Source organism: Balaenoptera borealis (assembly GCF_965194805.1).
Source record: "Balaenoptera borealis genome assembly, chromosome: 16".
Taxonomy (NCBI): Eukaryota; Metazoa; Chordata; class Mammalia; order Artiodactyla; family Balaenopteridae; genus Balaenoptera; species Balaenoptera borealis.
Genome location: NC_138872.1, coordinates 78,719,237 through 78,744,303, shown reverse-complemented (window position 1 = coordinate 78,744,303; position 25,067 = coordinate 78,719,237). Strand labels below are relative to the sequence as shown.

The 25,067-nt window shown below is 58.5% G+C and overlaps 1 protein-coding gene across 2 annotated transcripts in view; it reads left to right on the top strand.

Annotated features, from left to right (window-relative positions):
- GTF2IRD1 (GTF2I repeat domain containing 1) overlaps window positions 1–25,067 on the top strand; it is a 124,057-nt gene that overhangs the window by 31,200 nt on the left and 67,790 nt on the right. For both annotated transcript variants that reach the window (XM_082358555.1, XM_082358554.1), the window contains exons 2-9: window positions 4,580–4,708; window positions 7,414–7,555; window positions 10,384–10,539; window positions 12,357–12,540; window positions 13,358–13,668; window positions 14,737–14,826; window positions 16,253–16,336; window positions 21,041–21,224. In XM_082358555.1, the coding sequence (XP_082214681.1) occupies window positions 4,586–4,708; window positions 7,414–7,555; window positions 10,384–10,539; window positions 12,357–12,540; window positions 13,358–13,668; window positions 14,737–14,826; window positions 16,253–16,336; window positions 21,041–21,224 (1,274 nt within the window). In that variant the 5' untranslated portion in view covers window positions 4,580–4,585. The remainder of the gene's footprint in view (window positions 1–4,579; window positions 4,709–7,413; window positions 7,556–10,383; window positions 10,540–12,356; window positions 12,541–13,357; window positions 13,669–14,736; window positions 14,827–16,252; window positions 16,337–21,040; window positions 21,225–25,067) is intronic.

The following is a 25,067-nucleotide window of genomic DNA, read 5'->3' as shown; positions in this document are numbered from 1 at the left end:
AGAGGGCAGTGCTGGAGCCCAGCACAGAGCGGGGAGGGCAGACAGGCCCAGGTCACACGGACCTGCAGCGTGGGGAGGTGGCATTCTGCCTGCGGTGGGAACCCCCTGGAAGCTTCTTAGCGGGAGAGCCACGTGAGACTGATGTGGCAGCTGTTTGCAGGGGGACCGTGGGGGCAGGAGGAGGGCAGGGAGGTTAGTGAGGGGCCACTGTCCCCACGTGGGTGAGCGAGGATGGTGGCCTGGACGGGGAGGCGGCGAGAAGCGGGCAGACCTGGGTGCATCCTAGAGCCGAGCTCGCAGGACTCTCCCTGGATTGTTTCAGGGACGTGGGAGAAGAGAGCCGGGGGTGAGGCCTCAGTGTCAGCCTGCATCTGAGCTGATGGCAGGAGAGGAGCGGACCTGAGCGGGAAACGCGGGCCGTGTTCCGTTTGGGTTGCTTGTTAGACGCTGAACAGGAGACGGGGAGGAGGTAGCATCTCAGGAGCCAGGGGAGGGGAGAGAGAAACGGAGAGTCACCAGTATACAGGTGACATGGAAGCTGCGAGATTGCCTCGCAGCGAGGGAGGGAGTTGGACGGGGATGAGAAGAGGGCCCAGGACCCTCCAGCGGTCAGCGGTCAGTGCCAGGAGGGGCGTGGCCGGGAGGTGGGGGGGAAGCCAGGTGTGTGGCCCTGGGCAGCCCTGGGAGAAGGGTTTGGGGAGGGATACTCCCAGCTCCCTGCTGCCTCTCGGCCCTCGTAGGCCTCACCCCCCCAGGAACCCGGGGGTGGGTGGAAGTCCCTTGTCACTGAGGGCTTCCTGGCCACTTGTGCCCCAGGTCAGGCGCCAGCCACCCATCACCCAGGATGTCACTTCTGATATCCTCTCTCAGGTGACGCAGAGCAGCCCTTAGCTGCCTCCAGCCTCGCCCGGCCCCTTGTCCTCGCTTGCTGGTGTGTGGCGTGTGTGACCGCTCAGGCAGTGGCCTCTCTTCTTGCCATCCACTCCCTCTGGGGACTTTCTCCTGTTCGTTTTTTGGGCACTTGCCTCCTGGTTAACTAGCATACTTCGCACTCTGTTCTGTGTCGTTTGTTGGTTTTATTGGGTGGTTTTCTTCTCCCTCGTTTTCAGATTAGAAGTAGCCGCACCTTACAAATGAGAAAACGGGGGGTTTAGGTGGTTGGTCCAATGTGGTCCTGGCAGCCCCAGGCCTGGGTCTCACCGTGTGCGTGGTTCACGGCTCGTGGCTCCCAGCCCAGCGCTCTGGCCCCCCGTTCCACCCGCAGCAGCTCCAGCCACGGGGACCTGCCCCTCTCTCTGAGGCCCGGGAGGGTCTTCTCCTGCCCTCCTACCCAAACGCACCCACCTGCCTAGGGCTCGGCCTCCTTGGGCTCCGGCTCCAGACAGAGCGTCCTGGGAGCCCAGATGGACCGGAGTCAGGGGATGGCCCACAGCCCGGCCCCCTCCTCCTCCCTCCCTGAGTCCCTGGCTCCTTCCTAAATGGATTAGGACCTTTGCCGGAAGGAGCCAGCAGCCGTCTGGGGCGACCGGAGGCCAGGGCTGGAGTGCTGTCTGGTGCCTCCTGCTTTGCCCTGATTCGATTTGGGCTCCAGCAGCTGGGAGGCTGGCAGCCTGAGGCCTTTCTGGAAGTGGCTCAAGGGACTGGGGTGCAGGGGGTGGCTGAGGGGAGGGGGCAAGACTTCACGCGCCCCAGGCAGGCAAACCTCTCAGCTGGCCATGCAACAGACCTGCGATTGGGCTTCGTGCCACAGAAGGCCCCTGGCTGATGCTTGGTCCATTAGCAGGTCCCATCCGGGGCCTGTCATACCCTCAGCATCCCTTAATAACGTGGGTTTCAAGCTTTTATTAACAATAAGGCAACCGGGACTTCCCTGGTGGTCCAGTGGTTAGGGCTCCACGCTTCCACTGCAGGGGGCACAGGTTCGGATCCCTGGTTGGGGAACTAAGATCCCACATGCAGGCGGCACGGCCAAAAATAAATAAATAAATAAGGCAACCTAGGAGAAGAAATACATTTTATAAACATTTAGAAGTGAGCCCATACACATTTTGGCCTACTGCTGACCTGGCCAGTTGTTTTTTTTGTTTGTTTGTTTTGTTTTGTTTTAATTAATTTATTTTATTTATTTTTGGCTGCGTTGGGTCTTCATTGCTGTGCGCCGGCTTTTCTCTAGTTGAAGCGCGCGGGGGCTACTCTTCGTTGTGGTTCACAGGCTTCTCATTGCGGTGGCTTCTCTTATTGCGGAGCCTGGGCTCTAGGCGCGCAGGCTTCAGTAGTTGCAGCACACGGGCTCTAGAGCGCAGGCTCAGTAGTTGTGGCTCGTGGGCTCTAGAGCGCAGGCTCAGTAGTTGTGGCACACGGGCTTAGTTGCTCCACGGCATGGAGGATCTTCGCAGACCAGGGCTCGAACCCGTGTCCCCTGCATTGGCAGGCAGATTCTAAACCACTGCGCCACCAGGGAAGTCCCTGGCCTGTTATTAAAATCAGTATTTTGGGCTTCCCTGGTGGCGCAGTGGTTAAGAACCCGCCTGCTAATGCAGGGGATGCGGGTTCGAGCCCTGGTCCGGGAAGATTCCACATGCCGCGGAGCAACTAAGCCCGCGAGCCACAACTACTGAGCCCGCGTGCTACAACTACTGAAGCCCACACACCTGGGCCCGTGCTCTGCAACAAGAGAAGCCACCACAATGAGAAGCCTGCACACCGCAACCAGGGGTAGCCCCCGCTCGCCGCAACTAGGGAAAGCCTGTGTGCAGCAATGAAGACCCAACGCAGCCAAAAATAAATAAATAAATAAATTTAAAAATCAGTATTTATCTACAGCCAAGTAGCCAACTTGGGCCAGGACGGAGTCCAGAGCCAAGCTCTGGTGCATCCCTAATTCCTTTGAATGTTTCCATCTCTGTCATTGGATGCGTCTCACCTTGTTATGTGTGACGTGCTCTGATTGTTGTTCCGTGTCATCGACTTTACAACCCACTAAAAGTCTACAGTCTGTGGTTTGGACTACACTGAGCTGGACACTGGGGGTGCAGCAGTGATTGGCAGACCGGTCCCTGCCCTCATAGAGCTTACAGTCCAGCGGGCAGCTGTGGTGGCAGAAGACACGATGGACTTGGCACTGTATTAGGTGCCAGGCCCAGCCGTCACCTGCCCAGGACCTCCGACCCCCAACCCCAGTTGCATGCACAGACTCCTTTACCCCCAAGAAGCAGGGAGGGCAGGACTCACAGGCTCCCTCTGATGCCCGCAGCTCTGTTCCCTGCTCCCGCCCCTGAACTGGCCACCTGGGGCCCTTGCACGGAGCACTAGAGGGTCTGAGCCCGGGGAGGGAAACTGAGCGTTCCTGCCTCTGCCCTCTACCCTCTCCTTTGCTTGGATTGGTGAGGGGACAGCTGCCCCATAGGAAGATGCTGGCACTGGGGCATCCTGTGGGTGGGCCCCCTGGACCTGATTCCTGGGGTCAGGAAAGGGAGGGGCAGGATGGATCGGGGACCAAGGGAGGCTGACCTTTGTATCTAGTGGGGTCCAGGCCCGGCTGGGTAATACAGGGCCAGCAGACTTGTTCCCTGCCTGGTGTAGTCCCGATATGACGCCCTGATCTGAGGGCGCCTCAGCAAGGGGGGAGGATACAGCTCTGTCCTCCGGGAACCTCATGACGAGGGGCAACGTCCTGTGTTGGGGAAACCTCATCTGAGATGAAGGGGCCTCTGCCCCGTGGTATCTCTCTGCATCCCTGAGATTCAGTCCTGGAAGCCAGGAAGTAGACCAAAGCTCCACGGCCTTGGGGTGGTGGCCTTCCCCTGGGGAGCATGTGACTTGATACACAGCTGTGATGGGGGGGCTCGGGGACAGGTGGGAGGCCAGGGACACCTGCCCAGCTTGGGCAGGAAGAGGCAGGAGGTGGGGCAATCCGGGTCACCTTCCCAGCAGAGGTAACAGTTAAAAGCTAAGGGGGCAGTCCGTAGATGCCGAAGGGGCCAGGGAGGGCACTCAGGGAGAACAGAACTGGTGACAGCTGAGGAGCCGTGAAGGATGTCTGTATGTTTGGAGGATGGTGACACTTAGAGTGCCTAGAGCATGGGGTATAAGGAGGAGTTGAGGCGAGGGACAAGAGTCTGGAACCTTGAATACCAAGCTGAGGAGTCAAGAGCTAATGTGGGCAGTAGGGAGCTATGGAGGGTGTGTGAGCAAGGGAGGGCCATGGCCAGAGGGATGTGCGTGGGGAGAGTTGGATTCAGGGCCTGCCAGACAGACTGCTTGTGGGTTTGGCTCTGGGGGTGCAGAGTTGGGGAGACATGCCCTGGGGCACCCCCCCTCTGTTATCCTGCTGTCTGTTCCTACACCTGTACAGGCCGTGTGCAGGCTGCTGTGTGTCCAGGCCTGTCAAAGCTCAAACCCCATCATGCGTATAAGACCCTTAGGTGAAGAGAAGGCCAGCTCTTGATTTGTCCCACCTGGAGGTAGAGGTGGCCTTGGGGATCCCGGGGGCCTGGCGGGTTAGCGGTGGGGGCAGCCGCCACGTGTGCCACACCCTATGGCCCACGGCCACCTCTGCCTCCTCCTTTCCTCCATCCAGGCGACCATGGCCTTGCTGGGAAAGCGCTGCGACGTCCCCACAAATGGCTGTGGGCCTGACCGCTGGAACTCCGCCATCGCCCGCAAAGACGAGATCATCACCAGCCTCGTGTCTGCCTTAGATTCCATGGTGAGTGCCCCTGCCCGCCCCTGGAGGAGTGGGGCAGCCAGCCTTTGTAACCTCTGCCGCTCACAGGAGCCCTCGCCGACCTGGGCCTCAGTGTCCCCATCTGCCACAAGGCCTCTCTGCCGACGCCGGGGGTGGGAGGCTTAAGTGAGGTCAAGTGTGTGGAACTCCAGCCCCCGCCCCCTCGCCCCCTCACCCTGTCTTCGTTTCATCACCTCTTACAGTTGAAGTCCCACCCCTGGGATGGTCACAAGTCTCCCTCCCAGCAGGTCACGTGGAGGGTAATGTGTCACAGTGATTCATTAGAAAGCTGTCACCCCCGTTGTTAAAGCCAGGGCTGTAACTGCATCACTCCTCTGACACCCTTGCCTCCATACCTAAACCTATAGCAGTTTATCCCAAATGAGAAAATAATAGGGAATTCCCTGGCGGTCCAGCGGTTAGGTCTCAGAGCTTTCACTGCCAAGGGCCCGGGTTTGATCCCCGGTAGGGGAACTAAGATCCCACAAGCAGCACGTCTCAGCGAAAAAAAAAAAAAAGAGAGAGAAAATAATAATGTCATTTTCCTGTAGACTTTTCCTGGGGCAAGTTCTGGGATAGAGGGTAGGCAGGTGTCTTTTAAACAAAAAAAAAAAATCTGTCTGGCATCAGTTAGCTGCACCCCCTGCATTTTGGTTCAGTGAAGTTGAACTTCAGAGAGGGCAGTACTTTGCCTGATGTCACACAGCATGATCAGTTTTTAAAGTGGGCTCCCAGGGGCAAAATCTACAGTTTCCCAAGGACAAAGGGCCTCCCTTCAGGCTATTCCAGCTGCAGGCAGCTCAAGGGCTGCTTAGGTGGTATTTGGGGCAGAGGTGGTAGACACCCCTGGGAAGGCCAGCTGGGTTTGACCCCTCCCCTGTACAGAGTGGCCTTCATGAGGAGGGGGGCCCCAGGAGCTCAGCCCTGTGCCGGTAGCAGTGTTAGCTTGGTGTGGTGGTGGAGGTACAGTTGACACGGGCAGCGATGGCCAATGCCACAGCCACTAGCCCCATGTGACAATTGATACTTAAATTGTAATTTGTGAAAATTAAACAATTCAGTTACTCCATCACACTAGCTTCATTTCAAGAGCTCAGTGGCCACACGTGGCTAGTGGCTATGGTATCAGACAGTGTAGAAATAGAACATTTTCATCATTGCAGAAATTCCAGGGTCCACTGCTGGTCTAGAGGCTGTTTCAGAGGCTCCTTGGAGGAGCCAGTGACCCTGTAGCTGTCCTGGTGGCATGAACAAGACAGGCTCCCCCCGCCCTGCGACAAGGCCTTTACAGGTTTCCTAAGGGACCTCGTGGGTGACAGCGGCACTTACTTGGCAGTGACTTAACACCAGCACCCAGCGGGCCTGGGGCCGGGTCCTCAGGCGGTCTGCAGGAGGATTGGGGCCAAAGTGCTGTCCGTTCATCACCTCCCCCCGCCCAGTCTCAGACCCTTTTCCAGGCATTTCCTCCCGACCCCCATTCTCTGTGCCTTTGGGTGAGGCTACTCCCTGCTGTGGCCTCAGCTTCTTCAGCTGCGAAGTGACCATGCAGCGCAGGGAAGGCTGTCCTCCAGCTCTGCTGGCCACTCCTTGGAAACAGCTGAATCTGTTTGTCTTCTTTGTTATACAGTGTTGCCTCAGGGCAAGGGAGCAGTGGGGTTTGGTTTTAATCTTAGAGAGCAGGAAATGAACACCTTCCCCCCCCCCCCCCCCGAGGAGCTCCCGGGGGACAGTCCTGCTGGCCCTGAGATGTCCCCAGCTTGCTCACCGGAGCGACTCCAAGCCGGAGCTGGCACTTAAAGGCATGATCATGGCCCAGAGAGGTTGTAGAACCTGTCCTAGATCACACAGCAGTGGAACTGCGATTAGAAGCCAGACCTCTCGACTGTCCACAGAGCGCTAACTCAGATAAAAACCAGCATTTATCAGGCACCGACCGTATGCCATGAGCTTTGCAGGCAGGGTTTTCCCAGTGAAGTAGGCCTGAGATGCTGGTGGTCTTGGTCGCAGGGCCCCCTGTGTTAGGGCTTCCTGTGCAGTAGGCCTGCCAGTCTCAACTCTGGGGCTGCAAAAAGAACCTCTTTGCCTCATGCCCACACGGGATGCCCTGGTTTAGAGATTTTTTCCCACCAACCACGCCCCATTGAATCCCCACAACAAGCCCATTGCAACTCTGGGAGCTGGGCTGCTTGCCTGCATTCTGCAGATTTGGAAATTGGGGCCCAGAGAAGGGCATGACTTGCAGGAAGAGGCTGATGCAGGATTGAAGCGTGGATCTGTCTGAGCCTTGGTTCTCCTGGGACCCATCCCACCTCCTCATCCAGGACTTGGAGAGCGCCCAGGATAGGATCATCCTTGAGGCTGGAGCCAGGCCTGAGGCAGGAAGCCCACCCCAGAGCAAGGAGGGCCTGGGAGGAGGAAGGGGCACAGGCCACGTGTGCCTTTGTCCTCCTCCAGCCCCTGTAACCTTGTCTTCTTCCCCTGACCTTGGCCAAGCTCTGTGGGTGTCGTTGGTTCATTCCCACTGCAGTCTAAGACCCAGAACATTGGGAGGGTGACCTCTCCCTGGAGCTGCTGGTGGGATCTCGGGCAGCTGGGAGCTCACCTCCCACCCCCCCCAAAGCTGGCACTGGGGGTGTCCGGAGTGGGGGGGGTCCTTCCCTCGGCTCACATCCCTGCTCCCCCTGCAGTGCTCAGCGCTCTCCAAGCTGAACGCAGAAGTGGCCTGTGTCGCTGTGCATGATGAGAGCGCCTTCGTGCTCGGCACCGAGAAAGGCAGGATGTTCCTGAACGCACGCAAGGAGCTGCAGTCAGACTTCCTCAGGTTCTGCCGTGAGTACCCGGGGCTCCGGAGGGCCAGTCCCCACCGTCCCTGAGGGGAGGAGCTCTGGCGCTTTGCTGGGTCCCTGGAGCAACACCAGGTGGCCCTGTGTGGGAGGATGCACTGGGCAGGAGGGGCTGGTGCAAGCTTCCCAATGTGGCGTCATCAGGGGCGGCCACAGTTTTTGTTGGAGTCACACAGCAGCCCCTCGGCCTATAGAGACTCCGGGCAGGCCAGACCCAGCTGCCTCCGTGTGCTCATGGACAGAAGGGGACACTGAGGCCCAGTGCTGTGGCCCAGTTCCTGCGCGTCCCTGATGCAGGGACCGAGTGCACGTGCTCAGCTAATACTTACTGAGCGCCTGTTGTGTGCGACACCCTTTAAGCACTAACTCACTTACCCTGACGTCAGAGGCTGGCACTGACCCTGTTACAGTAGCAGAATCTTGGAGCCGCCTCCTGGTGGCCCGTGGGGATGAAGTGACTGAGGACTTGTCCAGCATGTAGGAAATGCTCTAGAAACGGGAGCAGTTAGGGATGATGTGATAAATGGAGCCGCAGGCTGGGCCACGTGCTGGTGCTGTTTACTGTTCCCAGCAGGCTCGGGAAACAGTCATCACCGGTCTACAAATGAGAAAATGAGATGCAGTGAGTGTAACCAGGGGACACACAGCTGACGAGTGATGGAGGTGGAGTTTGCTCTTTCGGCTGCACCCTTTCAAAACAGGGGGGATGCAGGGACTTCCCTGGAGGTCCGGTGATTAAGACTCCGCGCTTCCAATGCAGGGGACGCGGGTTCAAGCCCTGGTTAGGGAACTAAGATCCCACATGCCACGTGGTGCAGCCAAAAAAAAAAAAAAACGAGGGATGCAGCATGGGCACCCCCGGGACCCCTGCCAAGGGGTCCTGGTCGCTCCTGGAAGAAACCAGCACCAGCACTCAGAGCTGTGAGCCGGGAGCCCCGAGGTAGAGGGGTCATTCTGAATCCCCCAACTCTTCAATGCTACCTAGGCCTTCAGGGCCCCTCATAAGCAGCCCCGGCCTCTGCATTCTCTCCTCCCAGCATCCCTGGTGCTCACCAGGCTGCACTGTGCTAAAGTGCACGTTCCCCGGCTCTGTGTATCCCTGCTCACCACTGCCTTTTGTCCCTGCTGTTCCCCACCTGGAAGGCCCTCACTCCTCCCCTCTGCCTGGCAGATGCCTCCCCAGCCTCCAGACTGACATCCCTCCCGCTCCTGGCCCCATCGGTGCCCCTCCGCCCCAGCGCCCATGCTTGACTGCCCCCCACCCCTTGCAGCTTCCTGTGCCCTGAACTTCCATCCACGCCTATGCCCCAGCTTGGCGGTGAGCTCCCGAGGCAGGTCACTTTCCCTTTCATGGTGGTTGAAGCCCTATGGGGTTAGAGCCTGGGCGGGCATTCTAGCCCAGATGTTGGGACTCAGAGATCTTGGGGTTAAGAGCAGGCCCTAGAGTCAGACCCCTGGGGCCACATCCTGGCTCTGCCAGCTGCTGCCTGCTGGGCCTCAGCCTCCTCATCTGTGAGAGGGGAGGACAGTGCTACCCTCTCCTGGGTCGATCTGAGGATTAAACGAATTCATACATGGCGAGCACTTAGAACAATGCCTGGCACTTAGTTCACACTCACTACACGCCAGCTGTTGTTTTCCTCACCGTTATTAGCATTTTCATTACCCGACCCCTGCCTGGGCCTCGACCCTGGGATCAGCCATTTCTTGGAAGGCTGTCCCCCCTCCGCCCGTGCTGGGGCATATCGTTCTGGGGTCCAGCCCTCAAAACCTGTACCCTCTCCAAGGTTGGGCAAGGGGCTGGACCGGTGTAGGGTGGGCAGTGGCAGGGTCCTGTGGCCCTAGATGGCCAGGCTGGGAGCCAGACTGGGGCCTGGGGAAGGTGCACCTGGCTTCCCAGAGCCAGGCAGAGCTGCTATTTATAGCACCGGGAACTTGGCTGGTTTATTTCAAGCTTCTCAGGTCCGGGAGGAGAGCACACTCCAAGCTGGGAGGGGCGCCCCCAAGCCCTCTTCTCATCCCCTTTCCAGTGCAGTTCCTAGCATCTTCCCAACCCAGGGATCCACTGACACTCCCAGGCCCCCACCCTGGCCCAGCCTGGCATGAACCTGCCTCTTCCCAGTCCCTCAGCCTCCTGGTGGGGTCCCCATCGTCTCCCCATTTGGCAGAGCAGAAAACTAGGGCCTCAACTGGTTACTTCAGAAATAGGTGATGGAGGACTTCCCTGGTGGTCCAGTGGCTAAGACTCCATGCTCCCAGTGCAGGGGGCCCGGGTTTGATCCCTTGTTGGGGAACTAGATCCCGCATGCATGCCGCAACTAAGAAGTCTGCATGCCACAACTAAGAGTCCACATGCCGCACCTAAAGATCCTGCGTGCTGCAACTAAGACCCGGCACAGCCAAAGTAAATAAATAATAAATAAATAAATATTAAAAAAAGAAAAGAAATAGGTGATGGAACAGACATTCGTTGAACCCCAGTTCTGAGCCAGCCCAGCTGGTCTCTCATGAGAGCTCATAGACTGAGGCCCAGAGAGGGAAGGGACTTGCGTAAGGTCACACAGCGAGTTGGAGGTGACCAGGGACGAATGCCCTCTGCTGGGCACTGGGAACCCTGAGGTAAGCAGCCCTGGCCTTAGGCAGGGCAGTTGGGGCAGGGCTTACTCGCCCCTTTATTCTTCCTTCATTCATCCACTTGCACTCCGTGTTGGGTGCCCAGCTACAGGGCTTAGCACAGGGCAGGGACGTCCCAGCTCACTGGGCTGGTGGTGTGATGAGTACTCACCATGGCCCCGCATGCTCTGTGTCCCACAGGAGGGCCCCCGTGGAAGGAGCCGGAGGCAGAGCACCCCAAGAAGGTGTCTCGGGGTGAGGGTGGCAGCCGGAACATCCCACGGTCTGCCCTGGAACATGGCTCGGACGTGTACCTTCTGCGGAAGATGGTAGAGGAGGTGTTTGATGTTCTTTATAGTAAGATCCTTCCTCATTCCATTTGGGGCCCCCAGGCGGGTGGGAGCCCCCGGCCCTGCCCAGAGGAGGAGGCCCCCTCCTGCCCCACTACAGGCCCTGGGCGGAACCTCAAGGCGTGTGTTCCTTCTCTCCCCACCCCCAGCCCTCCCTCATTCTGCATCCTCAGGCATAGATCTTCCGTCCCAGCCCCGTTTCCTGAACTACCATCCCTACCACCCCGCCCTGGTGCTGCTCACTGCTCCCTCGCGCCTGGAAGAGGCCCCAGGCTTGCCCTGGTCTCCTCGCCACCAGCCCAGCTCCCTGCTGCCCCCACCTGCCCTGTGACCAAGGGCATCTTCCTGAAGCACAAGTCTGACCACAAAGCTCTTCCCTCCACTGCCTTCTCGGGCTCCCTATCCCCCTGGGCGTGGCATCAGACCCTACCACGGCCCGTCCCCAGCCCCCTCCAGCCATGCTGACCCACCTCCTATCCTCCCGCTCATTCTGGCTTCATTTCACACCTGCTGTGACCTTTGGGCCGACCTTCCCCTCCTCTGTCTGGTGGACGCAGCGTTGCTCTCTAAGGCTCAGCTCCAGGAAGCCCCCAGCTCTGCACTGGGTTAAGGCCTCCTCTGGGCACCCACTGTGCCCTGTGCCCTCACTCGCCCGGTTGCTCTCCAGGATCAGGGACTGTATCTGCCCTTTCTGCTGTTCCTAGTCTGCACTTCAGAGCCGAGCAACAGCGGGCGCTCAGAGGGTGTTTGTTGAATGACTGAGTGAAGGCTAACTGCCCAGCCAAGCACTTCCTTTGGGGTGGAGGAGGGGAGGGGACAGGCAGGCCTGGTCTCCCTTGGGAAGTGTCAGGTTGCAGAGTCTCTGGCCCAGTGGTGACCTTCACACTCCCTGGGTGACCTCATGCGGGTCCCTTCCATCCCTAAGGGTCCCACCCCATGATTTTTAATTTGCTTTATTCCTTTCCCCACCGCAGCCTTTGGTTCTGTGGAGCAAAGGTCGGGGTGGGGTGGGGGGACTCCTGCCATTGTCTAGATGTCAGGAGGAGGCCAAGAGGGGTAGGGGGCCCGGAGGCCCTGGTGGGCATGCTGGCCCCAGGGACAGGAGGACTTGTCACGCATGGTTGGCTGTGCCACTGCAGACGCTTTTGCCAGATGCAAGGTTCACGCCCCGAGCCCCCTTGCACCCCTGCTCACTCTGCCCCGACCCCCCTTGCCTGCCTTGGGCAGAATCAGAGGTGACTATGAGGGGAGGGGCTTCCTTCTGGCTCCAGGTGGGAAGCAACAGATGTCTGTGAGCCCAGACTCTCGGCCCTCCCTCCCCTCCCCGCTTCCCACGTGCTCACCAGCTTCTCATCCTGTCTCTTCTCTCTCTTCTGCTTCCTCTCCATTCCTCTCTTCCTTACCTGCCCTCCTCTCTCTCATTTTCCTTTTCCCTTCCTTCCTGTGGCTTTTTTCTTGCAGTTTCTCTCTCTCACCCCTCTCTCCTCACCTCCTGCTCGCAGCCCCGGGGCCTGCTTTCCCCTCCACCCAGATGCCCGGAGAAGAGAATGGCGGGGGCAGCAGGGAACCCCCTCGATGGGGCAGCCCCGGCCCTCAGGTGCAGGCTGCAGGCCCCTGTCCACAGGCCCTGCCGCCCCCCTCACCGCCGGCAGGGGCTTATTCTGTGGGAGGTTTGCAGTGCAGGGGCCTCTGGGGTCCTGTTGCCTGGGGGTCCGGCACCACGGGGAGTCACTCAGTACGGCCCCAGCTCCGGGGCGCGCCCGGCCCTCACCACAGCCCGGCTGCCGCCTCATACTAGGCCCCCTCCTCGACCCCCTCCCACAGGCGAGGCCCTGGGCCGGGCCAGCGTGGTGCCGCTGCCCTACGAGAGGCTGCTCCGGGAGCCGGGGCTGCTGGCTGTGCAGGGGCTGCCCGAGGGCCTGGCCTTCCGGAGGCCGGCCGAGTACGACCCCAAGGCCCTCATGGCCATCCTGGAGCACAGCCACCGGATCCGCTTCAAGCTCAAGAGGTGAGTGAGGCAGCCCGCCTGGGAGCGGCCCGGGGCCTGGTGGCTGGACCCCGGGGGCCAGGCCGGGCCGGGCGGTGACCTGCTTCCGTGCGGGCTCAGCCGCTCATGGCCGCTTGTCCTGCCCGAGGGGAGGGGACTTCAGACTCCCACAGGGGACCCTGGTTGTAAGAGCTCCCAGTCCGATGGCAGAGGTGAGGCAGGAACTCAGTCACAGAGCATGCTCTGAGCCAGGTGTGGACGTCTTCCCGGGGGGCTTCTGTGTTGCAGAGAGGCTTGGTTGGGGAAGAAATAGCACCAGCAGCACTCCAGGTATCAGGAACAGCCCGTGCAAAAGCGTGGAGGCGGGAAGCCGCATCGTGGATGCCTGCTTGGGTTGTCAGCCGAGGGCTCCATTAGGGACTGACGGGCCATGAGGTCATGGAGGCTGGGCCGGGGAGGGTACCGATCGCTGGGGCAGCTGGGAAGCAGCCTGAGGGCTGAGCGTGGTCCATCAGGGCTTGGGCACCACGGCCAGTGCACGAGCCCAGGGAGGAGGGATGCGTTAGGAGGTGCGAGACGATCAGCTGCAGCTGAAAGGACGCGATTGGTGGAGAGGGGGCACAGAGGCCAGGGGGCAGGGCCCAGGTTCTCGGGTGGCCCAGCCGTGTGGCCCTGGGCACGTCACACCCCCACCCGGGCCTGCACCCCGACCTGTAAAATGGGGACTGGTCCTGCATACTTCACAGGCTGTCGTGTTCTGCAGAGGGAGGGCTCGGGGAAGACATACCCCGGGCGGGACAGGTGGGTGAAGCTGTCACGTGTCCTTTCCTTCACCCAGGCCGCTCGAGGATGGCGGGCGGGAGTCGAAGGCCCTGGTGGAGCTGAACGGCATCTCCCTGATAGCCAAGGGGTCTCGGGACTGTGGTCTGCACAGCCAGGCCCCCAAGGGGCCGCCCCAGGACCTGCCCCCAACCGCCACCTCCTCGTCCGTGGCCAGCTTCCTGTACAGCACCGCCCTTGCCAACCACACCGTGCGGGAGCTCAAGCAGGAGGCACCCGCCTGCCCTCTTGCCTCCAGTGACCTGGGCCTCAGCCGGCCCGGGCCTGAGCCCAAGGCCCCCGCTGCCCAAGACTTCCCAGACTGCTGTGGTAAGCTGCTGCTGGGACTCCCGAGCCTGGGGCGGGTGGGACAGAGGTCACTCATGCAGGGGCAGCTTCCCAGGGCAGGTCGGGGTGCTCAGGGCTGCAGGGGGCACGTCGGAGCGAGGAGCTGGGGCGGGACAGAAGGCGTGGTAGCTCGGACTCAGTCAGACCCCGGGCCTCTGCCCAGTCATCTGTGAACAGTATCCTTGGCCTGGGACCAAGAGATGCCCGAAAGGACTCCCAGGGGAGTCTATGGAGGGAGAGAGTAGACATGCTAATCAGGTACGTGCATTTAATGAGCACCTACTACCTCCACCCAGCGTGGATTAGGGGTACTGGAAACACAAGAAAAGGAACAGCTGGGCACGAGAAAGACCTGTGTCCGTATTTTGGCCCCTCTACTTAATGGCTATGTGTCCCAGGGCAAATCTCTACCTCTTTGAGCCTCAGTTTCCTCATCTGTAAAGTGGAGATGCCAATAGTACCTGTCTCGCTGGGCTGTCATCATGATGAAATGACAGGGCACGTTAGAAACGCACATTCTCAGGCCCAGCCACAGCCCTGCTGAATCTGGCACTTTGGGGGCGGGGCGAGCCCCAGCTACCTGCAAACTGACGAGTCCACCAAGTGTTTCCGACGGGCGCTCAAGTTTGAGAACCTCTGTATTAAAGCGCCGAGTCCAGTGCTTGGCACAGAGTAGGTGCTTATAAGTTATACTTAACTGTTATTGTTATTATGAGGAGAAAAAAGGACACCCCTCCCCTCCACAGCCATGAGGGCTGAGCAGGAGGATGGGACTTATATGCCTGAAACAAGTGTCCCCATCTGTAAAATGTGACCTGGGACGTCCTGCCCTCCCCGATCTGCCATTCGGAGAGCACACTCTGCTAAAGAATGTCTCAGACCTCTGGTCAGGGAACTTGCCTTGAGTTCATGATCACAGGGCTCAGTCCTGGGTTCTCCCTGGTCGGGGAGACTGTTACCCCAGAGCCCCAGCCCACGCACTCAGGCCAGATCTGGGGAACCCCTCTTGGGGCCCACCTGGAACCTGTACCTTTCCGCTCCCTTGTCCAGGACAGAAGCCCACTGGGCCTGGCGGTCCTCTCATTCAGAACGTCCATGCCTCTAAGCGCATCCTCTTCTCCATCGTCCATGACAAGTCAGGTAGGACAGTGCCGGTGGCAGCACCCTGACCAGAGTGGGGATCCAGGACTGGGGTGGTGCTTATTACTGAAATGGATGTGTGTCCACTGGGGCTTTGTGAGAGAAAGGAGGAACAGCACCGCACAAGGGACTTGTGAGTGAAACCAGAGTAAAGCCAATATATACTAGTTACATATTGCTGCATGCCAAATTGCCCCCAAACGTAGCTTAAAATGACAAGCATTTATACCATTTATACCTTACGGTTTCTGTGGGTCAGAATTCAGGAGCAGCTTAGCTGGGTGGTCCTGGCTCAGAATCTCTCAGGATCTCAGCTGGGGCCGTGATCATCTGAAGGCTCGACTGGGGCTGGAGGATCCACTTCCAGCTCACCCATGTGGTTGTTGGCAGGACACCTATTCCTTACTACCTGGGTCTCTTCGGGGCTGCTTGAGTGTCCTGACAACGTGGCGACTGGTTTCCTGGAGCTAGTGATCTGAGAGAGAGCAAGGAGGGAACCACGTCTTTTATGACCCAGCCTCAGAAATCACTGTCACTTCTGCCATATCCTACCCATTAGAAGTCAGGAACTTGGTCCAGTTCATACTCAAGGGAGAGAGAGGAATTAAACTCCACCTCATGAAGGAACAAGGGTCAAAAAAATATGTAGACAGGTTTTAAGAGTACCACACAGTACAGAGAACCAGAAGGTTTGGGATTCATTTGTACCAAAAAGGGATGTAGTGAGACTTTCCAGCAACTTTGCCTTGTGGAGGTCTCAGCCTCACCTTCAGTGAAAGGTTCTTTAAGAAACCTAGTTTCCTGGGATCAGAATGGAGACCACCACTGCCACAAACAAGCTGCATCCCGGGCAGGGAGGGGAACTGGATGTCCAGGCAGAACAGCATTGTGGGAGGCCGTGGTGGGCAAGGGATACAGCAGAGATAGAATCTCACCAGGTACTAGCTGGGTGATCTCAGGCAAGTTACTCAGCCTCTCTGAGCCTCAGTTTTCCCATCTGCAAAATGGGAATAATATCTATTTCTGCACGTTGTCCTGAAGGATTAACTAGGATATTATACATATTGAGTACTTAGCACAGATGAGCACTTAATAAATTAAAGATATTCCTTGTATAATTTTAATGAACCAAATGATCGCTCTAGTTATTAATATGAAATTGAAGCAGAGGCTTTGGTTTTATGGGAGAGGTCAGCAGGGCTGAGGGTTCGAGGGACTCCAACAGGGCCAAAGCTGGGTGAGACCCCGGGTGCACAAGGCATGAGGGTTAGGATTTCAAGGTCAAGACTCAGGAGGGGCCCAGGATGGACTGGCTGAGCCCGCACAGTATCTGCTGCCGTGGGGGTGGACAGAGAGGCAAGAGGCAGCCAAGCCATGGGGTCCCTGCTCCGACGGGCCCTCACTTGTACCCCCTGTGTTTTGATAGAGAAGTGGGACGCCTTCATAAAAGAAACCGAGGACATCAACACGCTCCGGGAGTGTGTGCAGATCCTGTTTAACAGCAGATATGGTGAGTGGGCGGCACGGCCCGTGGTGTGGCCCCAGCAGCGCACTGAGCATCTCATTATGTGGCAATCACTCGTGTTCCCCAACATGACGGTGGGAGCCATATGCTGGCACCACGCGCCGTCAACGCAAGTGTCACCTCCTGTCTGGGTAGGGGGTGGTTGTGTCAATATTTCCCTGCCAGATTCTCCAGGGGGCGGGACTGATGGCAAAGCCCCAGACCTTGGCTCACCTGTGTGAGGCGGGCCGCTTGGGGGGGCGGTGGCGACCATCAGGGAAAACGGCTGTTGGCCTCTTGTGCCTGCAAGTCCCCCACGCACCACCCTGTCTCCTGCCTCCTCACCTTTGCCCGTGCTGTGCCCCCTGCCCGGCGTGCCCTTTGCACGTATTGCGGGCAAACTCCTACCTGTTCTTCAAGACTCAGCCCTTAAAGCTCTGATGGTTTCCTCTCTGTTCTATGTCTCACGCTCGATGCGCCTTGTCTGTATCTGTCCCCATGAAGGCCAGGACAGCACTGGCCCCTCTGTGCCCCCAGCGCCCAGGACAGAGCTGAGCTCAGAGCACGTGTTGGCTCACCGCACTCTGGGCAGCAGACACAGGTGGTAACCGGGGCAGGGGTGCCCTCCGTGTGGTAGAGCTTCAGCCACATGCAAAGTGTGGCCACTCGTTGGCTAGACGGCAGGGGCTGGACCAGACGGGCCTGTAAGCCCTTCCCACTCTGGGTCCTGGGACCCCCGAGTGCCCTCCCACACCTGGTCTCCTTTGTCCCCTCAGCAGTCCTCGCTCACTCTCACTTATTCGCTCAGCCTCTGTTGCGCTCCATCTATAAGCCCCGCTCAACGGTCAGACGCAGCGTGGCTCTGGCCAGAGTGGGTGGCTCTCAGTCACTGTGGAGATGATGCAGGTACCCACAGACCACTCAGCACGCAGGCGTGATGTCATTGAACCCCACTTGAATCGCGCAACCCCTCTCTGGGGAAGTCCCTCTGCACAATGGGACCAAGGGAGGGGGATGGGGGAAGGGGCACCACCCAGAGCTGCAGGGACAGAGAGGAGGGTCCCGGGCCACCTACATGTGCGGGTCAGGGGAGAGCACTGTCCTGGGAGTCCACGGACGCTTGCCGGATGCCCTGGAGATGGCCAGTCTCCCTCCCTAACCTTGGCCTTCTCACCATGACCAGACCACACCTGCCGGGGTAGGGCTTCACCTCCCTCCCTGCCTTCCCTCCCCTCCTGCTTGGCTACAAAAAACCCCTCTTTCTCTACTCACAACACTTCTGACAGCAGAAGTGTGGGTTTTCCACGCCACGCAACCCTCCAGTTCTCTGTGGACACCAGCTGGGGGCCCTACAACTCAATTCAATTCTGACCCTAACTCCCGGAGTTACACAGACCCCTCCCCAGGTTAAGGGCTCAGTCCCCCAAGACAGCACCCCACTTCAGATGCCAGTCACAAGTAGTGGGTCCCCAGGATACCCACACTTCCATCCAATTTGGCTGCATACCCGTGGTTCCCAGGACCCCCCTCCGCGGTTCGGCACTTTTCCATAATGGCTCACAGAACTGAGGGAGGAAACACTTTGCTTCTGTTGACCCGTTTACTACAAAGGATACAGATGAACAGCCAGATGAAGAGGTACATGGTGAAAGGTCCGGAAGGGTCTTGAGCACAGGAGCTTCTGTCCCCGTGGAGTCTAGGGTGCACCAGCCTCCTGGCACATGGAAGCTCTCTGAACCCCTTCGGTTAGAGTTTTTACAGAGGTTGCATTAAGTAGGTGTGATTGATTTAACCATTGGCCATTGGTGATGAGCTCAGCCTCCAGCCCCTGTCCCCACCCAGAGAGGGGGATGTTTCCAACCCTCTAATCGCGTTTTGTTTTTTTTTTAATTAATTTATTTATTTTTGGCTGCGTTGGGTCTTCGTTTTTTAATTTTATTTTTAATTTATTTATTTTTGGCTGCCTTGGGTCTTCATTGTTGCACACGGGCTTTCTCTAGTTGCGGCGAGCGGGGGCTACTCTTCCTTGCAGTGTGCAGGCTTCTCACTGTGGTGGCTTCTCTTGTTGTGGAGCAGGGGCCCTAGGCACGCGGACTCAGTAGTTGTGGCGCACGGGCTTAGTTGCTCCACGGCATGTGGGATCTTCCCGGACTAGGGCTCGAACCCGTGTCCTCTGCATTGACAGGCAGATTCTTAACCACTGAGCCACCAGGGAAGTCCCTCTAATCGCGTTTTGAGCCCCCTACCTCGTGCCAGGCACTCAGACCAACTCTGGTCTCAAGGTGCTTCAGCAAGTGGCTGAAGGTGGGTCTGCAGTACACGCAGTGGTGTATGGTAGTACATTCTAGTACATAGTAACGTGGAGGGATGGGGGCCCTCAGAAAGGGAGGACGGCTCAGAGGAAGGTGAGGTCTCTCGATAGGCTTGGGGAGTCAGGGGAGGCTTCATGGAGGAGGTGTTCTTTGATCCACCCTGGGGCCGGGGAGGCTTGGTCACGTGGGCTTGGTGGGCTGGGCCATCCTGGTTGGGGTGGGGCTGAGCAAGGCCCCGTACTGCAGGGGGCTGTCTGTACCCAAGTTTCTCCCCTCCCTCCCTAGCCAGGTGTGAGCAGGACGGGGAGTAGGGAGAGGGGAGCTGGGGAGGGCTGGCTCTGTCCACATTGGGTGGGTTCTGCCCCACCTCTGTGGGCATGACAGCTGCCAGTCTTCCAGCCTGTTGTGCGTGCTGGATGTTTCCAGAATGTTGAGCCTTTCCTAGAGGTCAGCACTTGGGCCCACCACCATGGCCAAATCCAAGGAGGAGTGTTGGGCTTGGAGTGGTTGAGGCCTTGCCCCTCCTCAGGCCAGAGCTCCCTCTGAGCTGTCCCTTCAGCTGCCCTGGGGAGAAGCTGCCGCCTGCCGCTCCCCCCCCCCCATGAGTACTGGGGGATCCTGTGGCAAGGGTGGGGACGTTTGGCAGCCTGAACCATCCTGCAGACCCAGGACGAGCAGGTCCTGCTCCTGGTTCCGCCCTTTCGGCTACCAGCTCCGGGCCAAGTGAGCCAGCGACGTTGCTGGGGGTGCAGAGGGGGAAAAAAAAACAGAAAAGAAATGGGGGGAACCCCAGCCTTGAGGAAGCTGCAGTGTCTCTCTGTCACCCGGGGAGAGGCTGAGATTACACCAGGGTCTAAGGATTGTGCATGGTGGGCTCTATCCTCCTCTTCCCAGTGGGCAGCAGCTGGAGGCTGGGCGGGCTGGAGCTTCTGTGCCCTGAGCTGAAAAGACAGGCCTAGCAAGTCAGATGGACCCGAGGGGAGGTGGATTCACGTAGACTCGAAGAACCCAAGAGCCCATTGCTCAAGTGCTGGGGCTGGGGGGGTGGCTGGTGATGCTGGAAGAGGTGGTTTGACAGCTGCTGAGATGGTGAGGGTTTAATTAGACGACGAGCTAAGTGTGACTTCACAGTGGGATCTGGCTGCCAAAGCCTCCAGCGCAGACCTGGGCCGCATCAACAGGAAAACAATCTTGGCGGTGCCCCAGGGAGGGCCACAGACAGGCGACTCTGCCCTGCCCTGGTCCTGGCATGACTGCAGGGGGTCCGGCTCTGGGCTGGCACTTGTCAGGACACAGACAAATCCTGGTGTGGCCGGAGGAGCCAGGCCAGGATGGGGAGGGGCCTGAGGAACAGCGAGGAGACGTGGAACCCTTGGGAGAGGTTGGAGTGACCCTTGGGAGAGGCAGGAGTGAAGTGGACACCCAGCTCAGCTCGTCTCCCAGGCCTTGGGGCCCCATGAAAGTACCATCAAGCACATAGTAGGTGCTCAAGAAGTATTTGGTGAGTGAATGAATGAAAAGGAGGAGCTGGGGTGTATGAGTGACTGAAATGGCACAGGACCGCACCTAATGGTTTGGAGAAAGAGAGCAAGTAACCACTTCCTGAGCTCGGGTTCTGTCTACACTGCTGTTGACAAAGCTGTCAGCTTCCAGCGGCGTCTCATGTCACTGATGAGTGAGCGGAGTACTGGGCCCCTCCCTGGAGGAAAGGGCACACCTGTACAACTGGAAGCATCTTGCCAAGAGTCCACCTCCAGCCTGGAAGCTTCCCTCAGCCTCTCATTCACTCCCAAATATGCAGGAAGCAACTACTACGTGTCCTGCCCTATTTAGGTTCCAGACAGTGAACCTACGCACAGACGAATATGTTTGTAACGTCAGATTATGATAAATGTGGGATGAAAAACAAAGCAGGGTGGGCTAGGGAGGGATGAAGGGGGCTGTTTTAGGCTGGTGAAGTGACATTTGAGCAGATGCTTGAATGGAGAGAGGGAGGGAGGGAAGGGTATGGTGATCTGGAAGAAGAGTGTCTGAGTAGACAGAAGAGCAGGTGCAAAGGCCCTGGGATGAGTGCGTGCTTGGCGTGTTAGGGAAGCAACAAGGAGGCCAGAGAGACTGGGGTGAGCAAGCAGAGGGGGAAAGATGGAGATAAGGCCAGAGGTGATGGGGTCCTGGTCACGTAGGGCCTTGTAGGGCTTTGGCCATCGCTGAGTGGGAGGGGAGCCTATGGGCATTTTTTAAGAGAGTAGTGATGTATTTGGTGTTTCAGGAGGATCCCTCTGACTGCTGAGTGGCCAGAGTGGTGCCTGGGAGGTGGGAGGTGGTGATGACCAGGCCCTGGGGCCCTGCATGTCCCGCAGCCTCCATCCCGCGTTCAGCCTTGCCGTTGCCCTTCCAGCGGAAGCCCTGGGCCTGGACCACATGGTCCCCGTCCCCTACAGGAAGATTGCCTGTGACCCGGAGGCTGTGGAGATCGTGGGCATCCCAGACAAGATCCCGTTCAAGCGCCCCTGCACCTACGGGGTCCCCAAGCTGAAGCGGATCCTGGAGGAGCGGCACAGCATCCACTTTGTCATTAAGAGGTAGGGGGTGGGGTGCAGGGGGGCAGGGCTGGGAAAGGGGGCGACAGCAGGCACAAGGCAGGGCCCTGGGGAGGCAACAGGGGTCAGGAGTGGAACGAAGGGGTTCTGTAACCTGACAGCTACGTGGCCTCCTCCTTCTGGCCTCTTTTGAGTATTGAATGGAAAAATGGAGGCACAGTGCCTGACCCGAGTAGACGCTGGCTAAGTTCTTAGAGGTGTTTTCCTGCCCCTAAAGAAGACCTGAGGCCTTTGTACTTACCTCCCTTCAGAGAGGAGCCCACCTGAGCTCAGGTGGGGCTGGGCCAGCCTCTCCCTTTCTGCACCTCCCATCGGACTACCCTGCCTGCTGGTAGTTTGTCCACCTTTCCTGTCCTCCCAGGTGGCCAGTTTCCCTGGTGCAGGTGCGGGTGGGTGGGAGAAGGCAGAGCACTATGGACTCTGGAACTGCAGCCCCTTCCCCCCGACCTGCCGCCACCCACCCCCCAGCCTTGTCTCCCAACTCCCACAGGGGGCTTTGTCCTCACAGCTGGCCGGACTCACCAGCGAGCAGGCATCTCCAGGCAATGCCAGGCTTCCTGGGATGCTTCCTCCTAAATAGTTAGAGAGGGAGGGGGCCAGAGGCCATGCCGTCCAGCCCCCTGCCTCCAGCAGCACTGCCTGCATCGGGCCCTTCCCAGGCATCCATTCTGGGAGCCCGCTGAGGGCGTGCTCCCAGCGTGTGCACGCACCCACGCGCCTGCTTGCTTGTTTGTTGCCCTAGACTGTAAGCAGGGACTGTGTGGCTCGTTGCTGAATCCCCAGTGCCCACAGCAGTCCCTGGCACGCGGGAGATGCCAGTACATATCTGTGGAATAAATGGATGGATGGATGAAAGTGCTTGTCCAGATTTGGGCTCGGGCCATCTAACTTGTTAGAGCTTAGGAAATAAACAGGGTAATAGGAGAGAGAAAAATGGTGGGCGGGTAGGGGCGAGGAGACCTGTTAAGGGTGGTCCGGGGGCCTCTGAGAGAAGGTCCCATTGGTTAAGCCAGAGCTGGGAGGTTGAGAAGGGCCGCCTGCACCCAGCTGGGCAGTGTCTGGGTAGAAGAATTGACCTCAGTGAGCAGCCCAGATGGCTGGGGTGCAAGAGGGTGGGGATTGACCCTGAGAGCGTGGAGTTGTTCTGAGCCTTGGGAGGGACCTCTGTAGGGTTGCTGGATGCCAGAGCTGGGGTCTGCCCAGCCCCCTGGCTGCTGGGGGAGAACGGATTCTAGGGAACAGAAGCAGGAGACTGGTGAGGAAAGCCGTGGGCCAGGCCGGTGTGGTGGGCACAGGAGAGAGTGGCTGGGGTGGGGATGGAATCCGAGCGGTGACGGGGTGTGCTGGTGAGTGGACCGTGCAAGTGGGGAGGGGAGTGGGGAGGAAGGCTCACCCCCATGTTTCCAAGTGAGTTCACCTTGGAGATGAGCAGGAGATGGAATTTTCAGAAGCCCAGCTGAGAGGTCAGAAGCTCGGGAGGGAGGTCTGGGGGTTAGAGATAAAAATCTGAGAGTTGGCAGCGTGGGCCAGGAAGGGATCACGGGCAGGAGAGAAACAGAGAAGAGAAGAGAGGGGCAATTCCCTGGTGGTCCAGTGGTTAGGACTCCACTCTTCCCTGCTGAGGGCCCGGGTTCAATTCCTGGTCAGGGAACTAAGATCCCACAAGCCATGCAGCGTGGCCAAAAAAAAAAAAGAAGAGGTGGCGAGGGCTCAGATGGACTCTGGGATCCCCACGTTAGAGGCTGGGGCCAGGATGAGGAAGGGCCGCCAGCAGAGGAGGCTGAGAGTGGCCAGGGAGCTGGGCGGGCATCTCACTGCCACCGAGGGAGGTGACTCTGAGAGTCAGCTCTGACTGTGGGGCACTCCTGCGCAGAACCCTTCACTGCTCCCCGACTCTCCGTGAGCCCCGGTGTAGCAGCTCCCAGGGTACCACACTCCGGCCTGTCAGCAGCCACTGTGCCCGCCTTAGTGCCGCTCCACCTTCCCTCCTGTTTCTCTGAACTCCTGCCTCCTCACGTACCTCCAGCCTTTGCTGAAGCCCTTTCCTTTGCCTGGAGCTGCTCCCCGCCCTCCTTCCCACCTGTCCTGTCTTTCAAGGCTCACTATTCTGTCTAGAAGCCCTCCCCTGTCCTCAGTCGGAAAGAATTTCCCCCTCCGGCAGCAGGTGGCTTCTTCCCCCCATCCGCGTCCCCACCAGCCCCCCATCACCCTGATCACTGGCGGCAGTGGGACCACATCTGAGCCACCTCTGTGCCCCCTCAGCCCCTACCAGGGGTCCCACTTGATAAATCATTCTGGAGGTGAATTTGAAATCATTCGAGGGAATTCCCTGGCGGTCCAGTGGTTAGGACTCTGCACTTCCATTGCTGAGGGCCTGGGTTCGATCCCTGGCTGGGGAACTAACATCCCGCAAACCGAGTGGCGTGGCGGGGCCAAAAACAAAATCATTCGGCCTTCTGTCAGGCAGTGCCTCCTGTTGTCTAGCTTAAGTCTCTCTTGCTGCTGCCTAAGTCCTTTTCCTTCATTTGACTCCTGGTAGCAAGGGAGGAGGCTAGGAGAGCAGAAAGCAGCAAGGGCATCCCAGTGACCCCTTACATTCCTGACCGTGGTATTTGAGTCCTCACTGTGGCTGACCTTCATCTCCCTCTATCCAAACTGTAGGTCGTTTAATCCTTCACTAGTATTTGCCAGGCGCCTCCTGCAGGCCCAGCCCTTCACTGAGCTCTACTGAGGACTTCACGAAACAGCAGGCACAGTCCCCATCTGCCCCCAGGGGCTACCGCGAGTTATGGGGGGTGGTGTGATGAGTCCTGTGAGCATCAAACAGCATGTTTCCAGGTGTAGACTCGATGCATCTGAGCAGCAAGCCTGTGGGGCTTCCTGGAGGAGGAGGCTTGGCATCAGGCAGACTGGGCTTGAAGCCACACACCGCGTGATAACCTTGACTAGCGCTTCTCTTCTGAGCCTCAGTTTCCTCATTTGTAAAAATAGGGACAGTGATGCCCTATTCCTCAGGTTTTTCTCAACATAGTATGAGGAGGTAGACATAACATACCTGGCATGGAATAGATGCTCAATAAATGTGAGTCTTCTCCCTTGACCTCATCTCCTTCACGTATAGAGAAGTACTAAATCAGTGCTGACAACCTGGGTTCGAATCCTGGTCCTACCATTTTCCAGCTGTGTGTCCTTGGGCAAGTTACTTAACTGCTCTGCCTTACTTTCCTCGTCTATAAAATGGGGCTAATGAGGCAGATTCCCTGGCGGTCCAGTGGTTAGGGCTCTGCGCTGCCACTGCAGGGGGCATGGGTTCGATCCCTGGTGGGGGAATCAAGATCCCACGTGCTGCACCGTGTGGCTAAAGAATAAAATAAAATAAAATGCGGCTAATGATTGTTCAGGCCTCATAGTGCTGATGGGAGACTACATGGATGTGAGCAAGGTGCTTAGAACAGAGGCTGTTCCTTTCTGAGCCCCAGTGCATTTTCACTGTTGCACATCCCAGCCTCGTCAGGGAGACATTTGAGATCACATTTGCGATCGTCCTTGCAGAAGGGAGTCAGAGAACAGAGAGCTTAGGAAGCAGCCAGGAGGGGGAGTTTCTGCCCCAGCCCCGGTGTCTGCAGTGGGGGGGATTTCAGGGTGCTCTCCTGACAAAAGGGAGAAGCCCCTCGACAAGGCCTGTGGGTCTTGTTATTAGTGGAAGGGGGCTCCCTGGCGCCTGGGTCCCCACTCATGCCCAGCCCTGACCCCTGAATCCCCGGTTCCCCCCAGGACACAAGCCCAGAGCGAGAGGCTGAGTTCACATGTGTCGGTTCTACATAA